This window comes from Protomyctophum bolini, assembly GCF_963924005.1.
Source record: "Protomyctophum bolini genome assembly, chromosome: 22".
In the NCBI taxonomy this organism is placed as follows: Eukaryota; Metazoa; Chordata; class Actinopteri; order Myctophiformes; family Myctophidae; genus Protomyctophum; species Protomyctophum bolini.
Window position 1 is genome coordinate 16,317,604 of NC_137883.1, and position 13,375 is coordinate 16,330,978.

Genomic DNA, 13,375 nt, shown 5'->3' on the forward strand with positions numbered 1-13,375 from the left:
ACAACTATGTAATTTTCTTGAATGAATCATCATAGTGTATTTGTCTCTCCAGGCTATGTGATGCACATCCTACAGTATACCAGTAAGTCACCCTGATCGAGCCTGAGGGCGAGAAGTGACCTAAAGGGCGAGGTCATGTGCACGCATCCGCCTGGGTGATGGCAGACTGCTGGCCGAGAAGTGATCTCAGCTCCATAGATCTAAGGGTGGAAGCGGGGGAAGTGTCTTGTTTGTACAGGCTTTGATGAGGGCCCAGGTAGGGCCGGGCCTTAATTTTCCGGCCTGTTGAGAACTCTAGCTTTCGCCGGCTGCCGGGCACGGCTGCACTAATAACTTTGGGGCGGGCCCGTCTAGAGTTTGAATGAACAGGCCAGCCTATCAGTCAAAAGGGAGATATCGAAGAGGAAGGACAGGTGGGGAGGGATCAACATGTGGAATGTCAGAACAGGTCAGCTCCCTATGGAGATCTAAGGGTTTGAGGTTTTTAGGTCGGATGTAGAGTTGTTGGCCGGCTCCATATATGCAGATCTAGGTGATGATCCAGTCTTCTACATGTATTGCTATCCAGGGTTTGATGAGTTTGAGATCTACACTATAACTAGCCAATTGATTGTATGGGAATCCCTCTGTTGTTTTGAGGTTGTATTTTCATTATTTGTCTTACGAAGAACAATATAGGGCTTACATGCAAGGAAATGTCCACCCCTGTGTTGTTTTCAAAAATCAAACTTGGCATATGAATTTGAGTTAAGGCTATATGACATTGTAATGTCATCTCCTAGTGATGACAACATGCCACATTTCTTTGATTGTGTTCACTGTCCAAAGATGTGTCTCCATGGTTGCACCATAATAATGTAACGACAGTGCTTTATTGTATACCTTCCCCCCACTGCCCTAAGCCTTTTCATGCAAGCACACAACCCCAAAAATATTGTCCCAGACGGAGAGAGAGATGAAGGGAAATAGGCCATATGCCTCCTGGCAGAAATGTGCGCTCTAATTCAGCCCACCTTTCTAGCGTATTTATATTCTTAGATAGATAGATAGATAGATAGATGGATAGATACCTTGATACCTTTATTATCCCGCCCAGTTAATTTCACAGAAGTTAAGCTTTACAGTATGAAAAGGTACTGTTGTGTACAGCAAAAATAAAACAAGAAGCATCAACAATACAAAGCACATACTTGTCCAATGTCAACAGTCTCCGCTATAAAAGTGTCAGTCTGTCCGTCCTCATAGTAGTTTCCCAGGTCATTATGGGAGACCACTAGCATCATTCTGCTGGTGTCTCCCTTCTCTCCATACAGCTTGACGAACACCCTGGAGTCAGAGCTAGCCCCGGGGACATCGCCTGTCTTAATTGCAATCCAATAGTTGATATCTGAAGAGAAATGGAATTACATAATACATTTCATGAAATTAATATGGTAATTGAAAAGAAACCACACAATTTACAACCAGTAAGACGCGCAAACGCGGGAAGCGAACGCAGCTGAGACCCTGCAGATCATGTCTGTCTGTCCCGCTGTTACTGTATATGTGGACCTGGCCCCTTTTGTGCCCATATATGGAGCTGAGTGGACCTGGCCCCTTTTGTGCCCATATATGGAGCTGAGTGATTGCTGATGCAACACACTCCATATTTGGATAGCGGGACAGACACACGGACACACGGACAGACAGACAGACAGACATGATCTGCTAGGTCTCATAGTAAGTGCTCACTGCGTTCGCAACTAATGTCATGATATGGATATAATATTGATGGGATGTCCCGATCATGTTTTTTTGCTCCCGATCTGATTCCGATCACTTGAAAATGACATGATCGGCCCCGATTTCCGATCACGTGATCGGATCGGGACAACCCTAATCATAAGTGTCAGGTAGAATCCTTGTACTGTAGGCTATGGGTCCAAAATCATTACTTTTTAGGAAAGGGAAAAAACAAAAAACAACACTCCAATGGATCCGTATTTAGTTTAAAAAAAAACAAAAACCTGGCATCCCTATTTTTGGCATGTCATTATAGGCAAATATCATAAACATCTTCCAAAATAGATCTACAAGCATGTAGAAAATGCGACACAATTGTGATCTTGTAGATCGCCAATTTCCGTTACTTTGCAACGTTGTAGGGCATTCGTTTATGAAAGCAGAAAGTTGAAAACAAAAATTTGAAAAATGAAGATGGAAGCTTTCTGCCCGACAGAGATGATGAGACATCTATCTCTCTTTGAGCACTCTTTACTCACTAAAGAGGCGGAGCCCTGGACCAGCTGGAACTAACTCACGGACAATCTGACCATCATCTTCATTGCGGTCCAACCACCTGAGGAGACATGATAATAGGTCCATTCACTACATGAAACTACACTGTCAAATCCTGAGCGTTCATTTACTCTCTTGAGGGTGTACGGATGTAACCAAATCGACCCTTATTGGACCATTTGGTTACATTTGTACACTCTCAGATTTATAAATTAACATTGTAGAACAGCCATTTTTAATGTTTACTGGATTAAAAAAAGAACGGTATGAAAATCTGATCCTTCTCTCCTTCTCTACTCTCCCCCCCCCGACATGGTCGAGGCAGGCGGTGTGCCTGACATTTCTGTGGCAGTTCACCCTGCCACTGAGACTGAAGATAACCAACAGAGTTTGAATTTGCAGAAAATGAGTTTAGTTTGACATTATTTATTGTGCATTTGTTGATTGATAATTGATTGTTGACTTCATTGAAGGGAGCAACTACTGTGGGGTATGGGGAACATGCCAACAGTGGGAGGGTTTGTTTAGAGAACTCTTTAATCATATTATGTAGATAATTTATAATATTATGTGACACTAAAATATGTTATGAATTGTGATGTCTCTGGACATTGGGAATGCACTGGTATACTGGTATGATTGTGGAATCAATTGCACTGGTATGATTGTGGAATCAATCCAGGGTTGGTTTGGTCCATGGGAGGGGCCTAGCCTTTATAAGGAGCACCTGCCACTGCCTGGGCAATCAATTGGATTGCACAGGGTGCAGAGCAGACCTAGATAGAGCCAACCTGGCCAGTGGGCTGTATATACTTCTTTTTTTTGTATGCTGTTTGTTGGAACGACTTTCATGTGAACTCTGCAAGGTGAATAAAAACATATTGATTGTTCATCAAAAGACTTGTTTTCAGTACCTTTCACTATTTTTGAGCTGGTTCAGTGCCATTTTTGGGCCCACACTACCTTCACACTAGGACAAAGTGTGACAATTTCCACCAGTTTTTCATTGCCACTCTTGCAAAAGAATTGCTTGCTGCAGGTTGATACAATGTCGGGTCTCTACTCTGTATGAAAAGTGTCTGGAAACAACTTATTTTTCACAATAGGCTATAATAATAATAAGACTGCATTAAATTGAATTGTGAGATTGTATAGTCTACCCTATCCAGTGGTTCCCATACTTTTTAGCTTGTGACCCAAAAGAGAAATGAGACGCGTTTTGCCTGGGACCCAAACTAGTGAAAATAGCCAATTTACAAGCTCACAAAACATCACTTTCGCACTTTCAGCTATACTTCTTAAACATAGGCCTATCTGCTTTGAAATTCATGGAATTTCTTAGATGTTTCTTTGATTTTTTCATTAGCCTACTGAAATGAAACCATTGCATTTGTTTTGAATTCATGAAATGTTTTGTTTTTTTGGGGAATGTTTTTGGAAATTGTTTTTAAAATGATTAAAAACTAAAATGTAGGAAACCAAAAATATAGGGACCCAAAATAAATTGTCCGTGACCCACAAATGGGTCCAGACCCAGTGTTTGGGACAAAGTGGACTTTATATCTTGTAGAAAATGTCAGAAAGGTACAACCTTCATTCAGTCCAACTTGAATGAAAAAAAGGAATGTTATTGTCTGGTGACAAGCAGATGTAACCTGGCACCATGCAGCTCAGCATGTGCTTTAGCACCACTTATAGGACAGACAGACAGGCAGGAGGGCAGGCAGACAGACAGACAGGCAGGCAGGCAGACAGACAGACAGACAGACAGACAGACATGGAGCTGGCTGACCAGTGTATTTACTATTTAGTCCCTATTTGTAACCAGACTCTGCTCCATCAACTCCCAAACTAGTTAAGCACCGGCCACTGGAGAACAACCAAGGGTCAACACAACACTATGGAGCTGCTATAGTGAAATCCATCCTTATCCTTTAAGTGGATTTGCTAGTCTATTCTTGTTTTTCAGCTTTAGCCAAAAAAGCCAAACAAATCCAAGTTTATAAACACAGTAACACACAATACAGTTAACGTTTTTTATTTAGTTATGTTAGTTCGTCAAAAATAGTATACAATAGGCCTACAGTATATGAGCAGGGGGGACCTTTACCTATTTTACACCCCAGCTAAAGGACAGAGAGTTGGTAATCAAATGCCCTTACACTTGAGAGTGTAAAATGAAACCAAATGGACCCGGGTTTCATTTTACGCTCTCAAGAATTAAATGATACATATAGGTTGCAGAGTTAGTTCAGTCAGATATACTCGAGGGGTTTCATGCTGTGCTCAAGGGCGCATACATATACTCAAGGGGTTAATATGCTGCATTACTATGTGGGTGTATTCACTGTGTGCAAGACCCAAATGTCATTCGCTGATGTGGCAGTCAGCTGACCAATTGGGCGGGGTACTTAAGCTCACTAGACTGCATGCTTCTTCCTGCCTTCCTTCTGCTCATGGTTCCTGGTTGTTGTTATGTGATGTTGCTCCCAAGACCACCGGTGGGCTCTGTTATTTATGTTCCCCATGGCTGGGTGGTTGTTATTGTATATCTATCTCCCTGCTCTTAATGTTTAATGATGGGATTTAATTGTGGTGAGCATGGAGAAAAATGTAGCAGAGCTGAACGCCAAGATAATATATTATATGCACACTTGTATTCTCATTCTATAATAAATATTAGTTAAATCTATTCGTGACTTATCTGACTGAAATTAATAATGGTTCTTTATAGCTCACTGTCTTTCTATAATGGCTCTTGGCTAGCTCACTGTCTTATACCTTACTTATTTACTTATGTACAAAGCTTATGGTGTCTCTCTCAACCTGCGCCACAGGTACATGAGCCAAGTCCAGCTTCTTCTCAGCCCTGAGTCCATTCTCCTGTGACATGTGAATGCTGGACCCTAGAGCCTGCCCTAAATCTCTGCCCACTGCAATACACCAGAATGCGATGTGCAGTACTAAACATCCAAGGCTGAGTGAGAAGATGGCAGCCAGGAGAATGAGGCTGGTCGGTGCCATTGATACTGGGAGCAAAGTACTGGCCAGCTAGTCAGATGTATATGGAGGATGGAGATGACTGGAGGGCTAGTTTTGACACTGGCAAGTTTACACAACTGATGAAGTCAAGTAAAGACGGCTCAAGGTAGGAACTTTGTTTTTTGCTTCTTTGCTAGTGCTGCTTGCTTGTGTTGTATGCTGTGCATTTGTGATTCAAGCTGGTGTACTATCACTGTCATTTTGGGACCCAATTATTGATTAGCAATGATGTTCTGTAACTGTTTGTGGCTCTGGAATTGAATGCTGAGGCTGCGGATCTACAGTGTGTATGTTGTGTTGCATCTGCCGAAGGTATATGCGAGTTGTAACAGGGAACAGTATGTGTGGCTCTTGATCACTTCAATAATCCGATGAGTGAATTTGCTATTTCTTTTTGATTCAAGCTAGTGGTTTTGGGCTTTGACATAACAACCAATTCCAAATGTTAATTTTCAATTGAAGACTGATAAACAGTACGTTATGTGTGTTGTGTTGTGTTATGTTAGCCCCGTGAGTCAGAACCCAATGGTACGGTTTCTGACATTTGGATAACTTTACACATAGACCTATGGCTACATGGTACACAAACCACAAACTAGTATACCAGTGATTGCCATTTTGCCTTCACACGTTATATGATCATTGATACGTAGCTTGCAGAGTTAGTTCAGTCAGATATACTCGAGGGGTTTCATGCTGTGCTCAAGGGCGCATAGAGTACATACTGTAGGCTAGTGTATACTCAAGGGGTTAATATGCTGCATTACTCAGCTGACCAATTGTGGTGGGGTATTTAAGCTCACTAGACTGCATGCTCTTCCTGCCTCCCTTCTGCTTATGGTTCCTGGTTGTTATGTGATGTTTGCTCCCACCACTACCCCAGCACCACCGGTGGCCTCTGTTATTTATGTTCCCCATGGGGGGTTGTTATCTGTCTCCCTGCTCTTAATGTTTAACGATGGTGTTTAATTGTGCCGAGCAGGGACAAAAATTTAGCAAAGCCGAACGCCAAGATAAAATATTATACAGTATGCACACATTCTCATGGGTTATCTGACTGAAATTAAATATTGCCTTTCCTGTCGCAAGGGAACTCAATGGCTAGAGATTCTGGTTGGCCCTCTTCCCTGACCAGAACCTTGTCCAGGTACCAGCCACAGCCTCCACCGCGGCCATCATGGCCCACACGAACCCTGTGCACCTGGCCCAGAGTCACCGACTCAATCAGGAATTCATCGTGCTACAAAAAAACATGAAGTCATATTAAGTTCAGACGCGGGTTCCAATTTCAACCTGGCATCCCTATACTTCGGTAAAGTCATCAAAGGTCAACCTTTTCAGGCATTAAAACTTAATAATAATCACAAATGTTCAGAAATTGTAAATAAATTAAATATCACAATTCTTTCTAAATGTTTTAAATATGTAAAAACAAAATCAAAAGGTTAACAAAATATTAAACATTAAACATTAAAACAAAAGTTCAATAATAAATATAGTAGATTTACAAGATTTTTGCTATTCGTCATGCGACAAAACGTATACGCTGAGAGTGATTAACATAGAACAATTCCAAAAACAAGTATTATTCCTAATATTCATCTTTAAAGTTATCAAAAATAATAATACTAAATAATTGTACTGTGAATCAGGTACTCACGTTGCCCTTTTCAAACTTGTTGGCGTTGTTTTTGCTCATGAACATTAGGCGGTCCCCTGTGTCACCCAAGTCACCAATGACATTGAGGAAGACACAGGCATCGGTGCCACTCCCACTGATGGTGCCGGTGCAGATGGTGACACGATACTTTATCACTGAGACGGATGGAAGCAGAGACCAACTCTTAGAACATTCTTATGGCAGAAAATTACACAATGCAATTAAGCAATATTACACAAGAGGGGTGCATATGTTGGTTAGACATATTAACAGTCCAACAGGCATTAGTCCGACAACACACTCCCGACATGCGTGGCTGGTTGACAACTAACCTGTGGCGGGTTAAAACTCACCTGTGGATCCTGACATGCGTGGCAGGTTCAAACTAACCTGTGGCAGGTTAAAACGAACCTGTGGCTCCCGACATGAGTGCCAGGTTAAAAGTGAAACTAACCCGTGGCAGGTTAAAGCTAACCTGTGGATTCCTGTAAGGCTATAGGTTTAGAGTTTGGGTAGGGTGTCAGACTAATGCCTGTCGGACTGTTAGTACGTCGGACCAAACACATGCACCCCTTACCCCTATCGGGTACCATTTTTTACAGTCTTTGGTAGGACTCGACCGGGGAGTGAACCTCAACCTCCCTGTCTCAGGGCGGACACTCTGGATCATCATTAGCAGAGGACGCTTTCTGGAGTCACTAGACAGAGCCCTCTGTAATCCACAATAAGCCTGTTTCCAGTTTAAATATTCATCATGAGCTAGAACAGCTGTTTGCGTGTGTGTGTGTGTGTGTGTGTGTGTGTGTGTGTGTGTGTGTGTGTGTGTGTGTGTGTGTGTGTGTGTGTGTGTGTGTGTGTGTGTGTGTGTGTGTGTGTGTGTGTGTGTGACTGTGTGTGTGTGTGTGTGTGTGTGTGTGTGTGTGCGTGTGCGTGTGCGTGTGCGTGTGCGTGTGCGTGTGCGTGTGCGTGTGCGTGTGCGTGTGCGTGTGCGTGTGCGTGTGCGTGTGCGTGTGCGTGTGCGTGTGCGTGTGTGTGTGTGTGTGTGTGTGTCATAGGCATGCATGCCAATGTATGACTTGACTCGTGTATCTTTGAGCAATCTACTTCTATGCCTGCATGTGTTACTATGACAACCACCTCACTGTCATGTCATTGCACCCACGTCCCACAAACATCCCCCCCTGTTTTAGGCCTCACTCACACCTAAGACACACGCAAGACACACTTGTGTCCTGTGTCTTGTGTGTGTTATGGTAGCCTCAATGCATTTCCAATGGGAGTCACATGGTTTCATGACACATTTGCATGCAACATGCAGCATGGCTGTCTTCTGCCCCCCCCCCCCCCATGCAACAAAGTTGTGTCTTCAAACCATGACACACACAACACACACAACACAAGTGTGTCTTGCGTGTGTGCCCTTAGGCCTCACTCACACTGTTGCAACATGCATACAACATTTGTCTTATGTCTTATTCCAATGCATTTCCAATGGAAGTCACATGGTTTGACTTTTTTTTTTTATGCGGGGGAGGGGGGCACAACACAGCCATCAAACACACAAACAGTGCTGACTGTGCCAATGTGCATGCGTGTGTGTGTGCGTGCGTGTACGTTTGTATGCGTGATCCATTACAATAGGTGACAGTGCCTGCATTATTTTGTCTCACAAGGCAGAGGCTCGGGGATGAGGGCACCGGTGGCTGGCAGCTCTCGGTTGATCTCGTTATCGTCCTCGTTGACGTCGAGCCAGCGTCCACACTGGAAGTTGTACTTCTCCCTCGTCAGGGTCTTCATCAGAGTGGCCTGAGGAAGAGGAAGATTTCATTGTGTTATACACATAGGTCCACAGGCCTCGTATCAGCCCTGTGGCCATCTTGCCTCCTCCTGGCACCTTTCTTTTTATAGTTTGAGTATAGGCCCACTGTACTTTGGCAGAAATACAGGGCTGAAGTGGTTAATGTACAGTATGTTTTGTATTAATCAAAATCTACAAAACTAAAGTTTTCAAATATTTGTAGTGGAGTAAAAGTAAAAGTATTGAAAATCGAAATACTCCTGAAAAGTAAAAACTAACTGAACAAAAAAATACCTCAAATGTGTACTTTAGTACAGTAATTGAGTAAATGTATTTAGTTACTTTACAAGACTCATCATCACCACTATACCCACCAACGATAATAAAGCTATGTATTTGAACAAAATATATCACTTAATTTTAAAGCCTAATATTGACAGATGAAACAAAGCACTGAATGGATCTCACCCTTGCTAAATGCCAGCCAGCAAATGGACTCCTCTTCTCGTGCCAGATTCTTATTTTGGTCAATTTTCCTATGTCTGGCATTTCAATCTATTGAGAATAACAGAACGAAAATAAATATATTGTGAAACGGATTTCTGATAATATAGGAGATAGCTTGCACATAATTATATGGTTATTAAGTGTGGAACATGCAGTTCATTCTCACCATGAATTGGTCCAACTGGCCCTGTTCAAAACTGTCCGATTTGCTGTCCAGTTTGATCTCGTCAGACTTCATGCCCTGCTCCCCGTAGATCTGAAGAAACACCTGAGCATCGGTTCCTGCCCCCTTCTCGTCTGTTGTCCAGATCCACAGAGACCATGGGTACTCTGGGGCAAAGGAGGAGGTACCGTGCATTCAGAAATAATCAGTGGTGTGCACAGACATTTAGAGGGGCAGGTGCAAGTATTGGCATAAAATGTACTTAATATACCAAAAGTGAAAGTAGTCATTATGTAGAAATATAAAATGCATGTAAATCTTTTGAAAATAGCAGACCTACAAGCTCACAATGGGAGCACATATACATAATTTGTAGTAGCGTAAAAGTACAATACTGTATTTGCCTCTGGTGGTAAAAGTACTGAAAATGATGTCAATATGTCAAAAAAGTACAGTACTTCAGTAAATGTACTTAGTTACTTAACACCACTGCCGTAAAGCCACTGCCTACAGTAGACTACCTGGCTACCTACACCCGAGTATAGGTAGGCATGGCAGGGTTTAGAAGACCCAAGATCGATAACAAAGAAGACCTCTTGCTCACTGTCTTCTTTATTTATTTAGCATAGAGCAGGGATTCGCAACCATTTTAATTGATGACTTTCATCTCTGCGATCCCAAACAACTACACAGTAAAATCCTCAGCGTTAACTGCAGTGTTAACTCAACTCAGTTACAGTACAGACCCAAAGGGTCCAGTTGGACTCCTTGGAGTTCCCAGACCCACCCAATGTTGAGTATCACTGCCTTTAGGCTGTATGGTCAAATTGAGTTGTGAGTAAAAGTGGGTGATTGACTTGAACTGCTTGTGCAAAGGAGAATGAGTTGATCACTCACGCTTGATTTTCCTCTGTCTGAGAGAAACCATCTCATAGAGCTCCCTCTCAATGAGTCCATCACCCTCGTCCTCGTCCAGCCACTTTCCACACGGAAACGTCTGCTCAAGGCCCGTGAACGGACAGTAGACAGTCACCTGGCGTGATGGGAACATTGGGAACAATGACACGTTCAATCTTGATACGTTCTACGGTATAGGTTCTGCTCGGAGTCGTAATATTCAATCATTATAAAATGATCAAGGGTGTCAGCTCACAGCTCAGCATTTTGTTTCCAGTCCATGGTTAATTATTGATTTGGCATTTCAGAAGCAGATTGGGTGAGCTACCTGCATGATCATGAGGTTAGGTTGGTCATATGTACAGTATCATAACCAATGGTTTGTGTACAGTCAAATCCAAATGCTCAGAGGCCTAGAGTAGACGTTGATAGCTGAATTATTCTAAAATGAGGAAACTCTAAAGCAGCAAGCAGGACCCAGCTTGACTGTGTGTGATCAATGAGAGCGACAAAACTGCCTCATCAATTGTGTCAGCAACAACTTGATAGCACTCAGGGTGCTACAATGATAACAACCAATTGCCAGAGTAGGACTTTACAGTTACGTGGCTGTTTGCATAGTTTGGATGCATGATGGCATGCATCCCAGAAATTAGACTAGTTATACTGTAGTAATATCATATTATATTGGTTAACCTATAAAGCCTAATACATACTTTATAACTCGTGTCGCTTGACAAAAAGACTGTAGATCTTCTATTTTCGGCAAGCACCATGCTTAAAGGTAGGTTAAGTGATAGGTTTTGGTTTAAACAAAAATATTAAAAGGTTAAATCACTAGTAATCATTGCTAGTATAGACTCTAGAGTGTTTGTTCAATAACAGTTGTCTTCCCGTCTTTCCAACTCTTTATCAGCTTAATTTTTTATAGTGTTCAAGTTCAAAATTTGCCTGCTTATTTCTTTGTGTCACCACTTGTTTTTCAATTCCACGTGTTTAATCTGTATCCTGACTGAGTTCTCTATCCTGATTGGATAAAATTGGTACCCCGACCTGAAATTTTCAAAAGCTGGAGAGACATGGAGACTACTATCTACTGAACAAACACACTATACAGCAATGAGTACTATCAAAATATAGGGCTTTTTAACACTTATTTTAACCAAAGAAAATTACTTACCCTACCTTTAATTTATAATAACATTAATGACAATTCAATAATTCATGTTTATGAGTAGCAAGTAAGCATGCGAGATACACAGTACCTTTAAGTAAGCATGCGAGATACACAGTACCTTTAAGTAAGCATGTGAGATACACAGTACCTTTAAGTAAGCATGTGAGATACACAGTACCTTTAAGTAAGCATGTGAGATACACAGTACCTTTAAGTAAGCATGTGAGATACACAGTACCTTTAAGTAAGCATGTGAGATACACAGTACCTTTAAGTAAGCATGTGAGATACACAGTACCTTTAAGTAAGCATGTGAGATACACAGTACCTTTAAGTAAGCATGTGAGATACACAGTACCGTTAAGTAAGCATGTGAGATACACAGTACCTTTAAGTAAGCATGTGAGATACACAGTACCTTTAAGTAAGCATGTGAGATACACAGTACCTTTAAGTAAGCATGTGAGATACACAGTACCTTTAAGTAAGCATGTGAGATACACAGTACCGTTAAGTAAGCATGTGAGATACACAGTACCTTTAAGTAAGCATGTGAGATACACAGTACCTTTAAGTAAGCATGTGAGATACACAGTACCTTTAAGTAAGCATGTGAGATACACAGTACCTTTAAGTAAGCATGTGAGATACACAGTACCTTTAAGTAAGCATGTGAGATACACAGTACCTTTAAGTAAGCATGTGAGATACACAGTACCTTTAAGTAAGCATGTGAGATACACAGTACCTTTAAGTAAGCATGTGAGATACACAGTACCTTTAAGTAAGCATGTGAGATACACAGTACCTTTAAGTAAGCATGTGAGATACACAGTACCTTTTAAGTAAGCATGTGAGATACACAGTACCTTTAAGTAAGCATGTGAGATACACAGTACCTTTAAGTAAGCATGTGAGATACACAGTACCTTTAAGTAAGCATGTGAGATACACAGTACCTTTAAGTAAGCATGCGAGATACACAGTACCTTTAAGTAAGCATGTGAGATACACAGTACCTTTAAGTAAGCATGTGAGATACACAGTACCTTTTCACAGTACCACCCGGCGCCAATGGCGGCGTTATCGTGTCCAATGGTCACCCTGCTGAGAGGACTTATGAGCTCACAGATCTCCACGTTGAAGATGTCAATCAGGGCGCGCTCAAACAATCCGCCCTCCAGGAAGATCTTGCCGCTGTTCTTCTGGCCCTTTGCGCCATGCATTACCAAGTGGATTTTGGAGTTGGTGCCTGCACCTCTCACGTTGCCAGTCATCACCTGGACATTGTAAACGATCCCTAGTATGGAAATACAGAAATACGGTCTGCCGTTCATCAATGTAACGGTGAATTATTGAAATATAATCTTATACCTGCGTGTTTCGTTGCTGTCAGAAGGTATACTGTATGTTCAAAACTAGCGATGCAGTATCAGCCACGTAATCGGTATCGGCCGATATTGCTGTTATCTGTCAATATTGGTATCGGCAAATAAAAATGACATTGTTGATAAGCATACATTTAGCATTGGCTATGTTGGTTATCTGTAGTCTACCAAGCTGAAGATTCTGAACATTTATTTCTTATTCATATTGAATATGTATTTGTTTCTCTAGCACAGTGGTTCCCAAACTGTGGTGCGTGCACCCCTTGTGGAAAAGTCAAATGGTGGTGCTATGGTTTTATTTTAAATATATTAACATATTATGCCAATATATGGCAAGTATATGCAGAATATAGCATAATTATGCTGCCATATTCAGGTTCATATATGTGGATAAATAGGAAATATATGTCTCTATAGCTTATGCAATTTATATTTCCATTTGGAAATGTGCTCTAGAACAAAAGGG

The 13,375-nt window shown here is 41.7% G+C and overlaps 1 protein-coding gene across 1 annotated transcript in view; it reads right to left on the bottom strand.

Annotated features, from left to right (window-relative positions):
* The window catches only part of loxhd1a (lipoxygenase homology PLAT domains 1a), a gene marked incomplete at both ends in the record, with an annotated part of 54,292 nt that overhangs the window by 23,936 nt on the left and 16,981 nt on the right, over positions 1-13,375 (bottom strand). Inside the window, 9 exons of the mRNA XM_080755581.1 lie at positions 1,191-1,387; positions 2,262-2,338; positions 6,399-6,559; positions 6,980-7,134; positions 8,650-8,785; positions 9,246-9,332; positions 9,451-9,614; positions 10,345-10,480; positions 12,571-12,821. Coding sequence (XP_080611707.1) covers positions 1,191-1,387; positions 2,262-2,338; positions 6,399-6,559; positions 6,980-7,134; positions 8,650-8,785; positions 9,246-9,332; positions 9,451-9,614; positions 10,345-10,480; positions 12,571-12,821 — 1,364 coding nt within the window. The remainder of the gene's footprint in view (positions 1-1,190; positions 1,388-2,261; positions 2,339-6,398; positions 6,560-6,979; positions 7,135-8,649; positions 8,786-9,245; positions 9,333-9,450; positions 9,615-10,344; positions 10,481-12,570; positions 12,822-13,375) is intronic.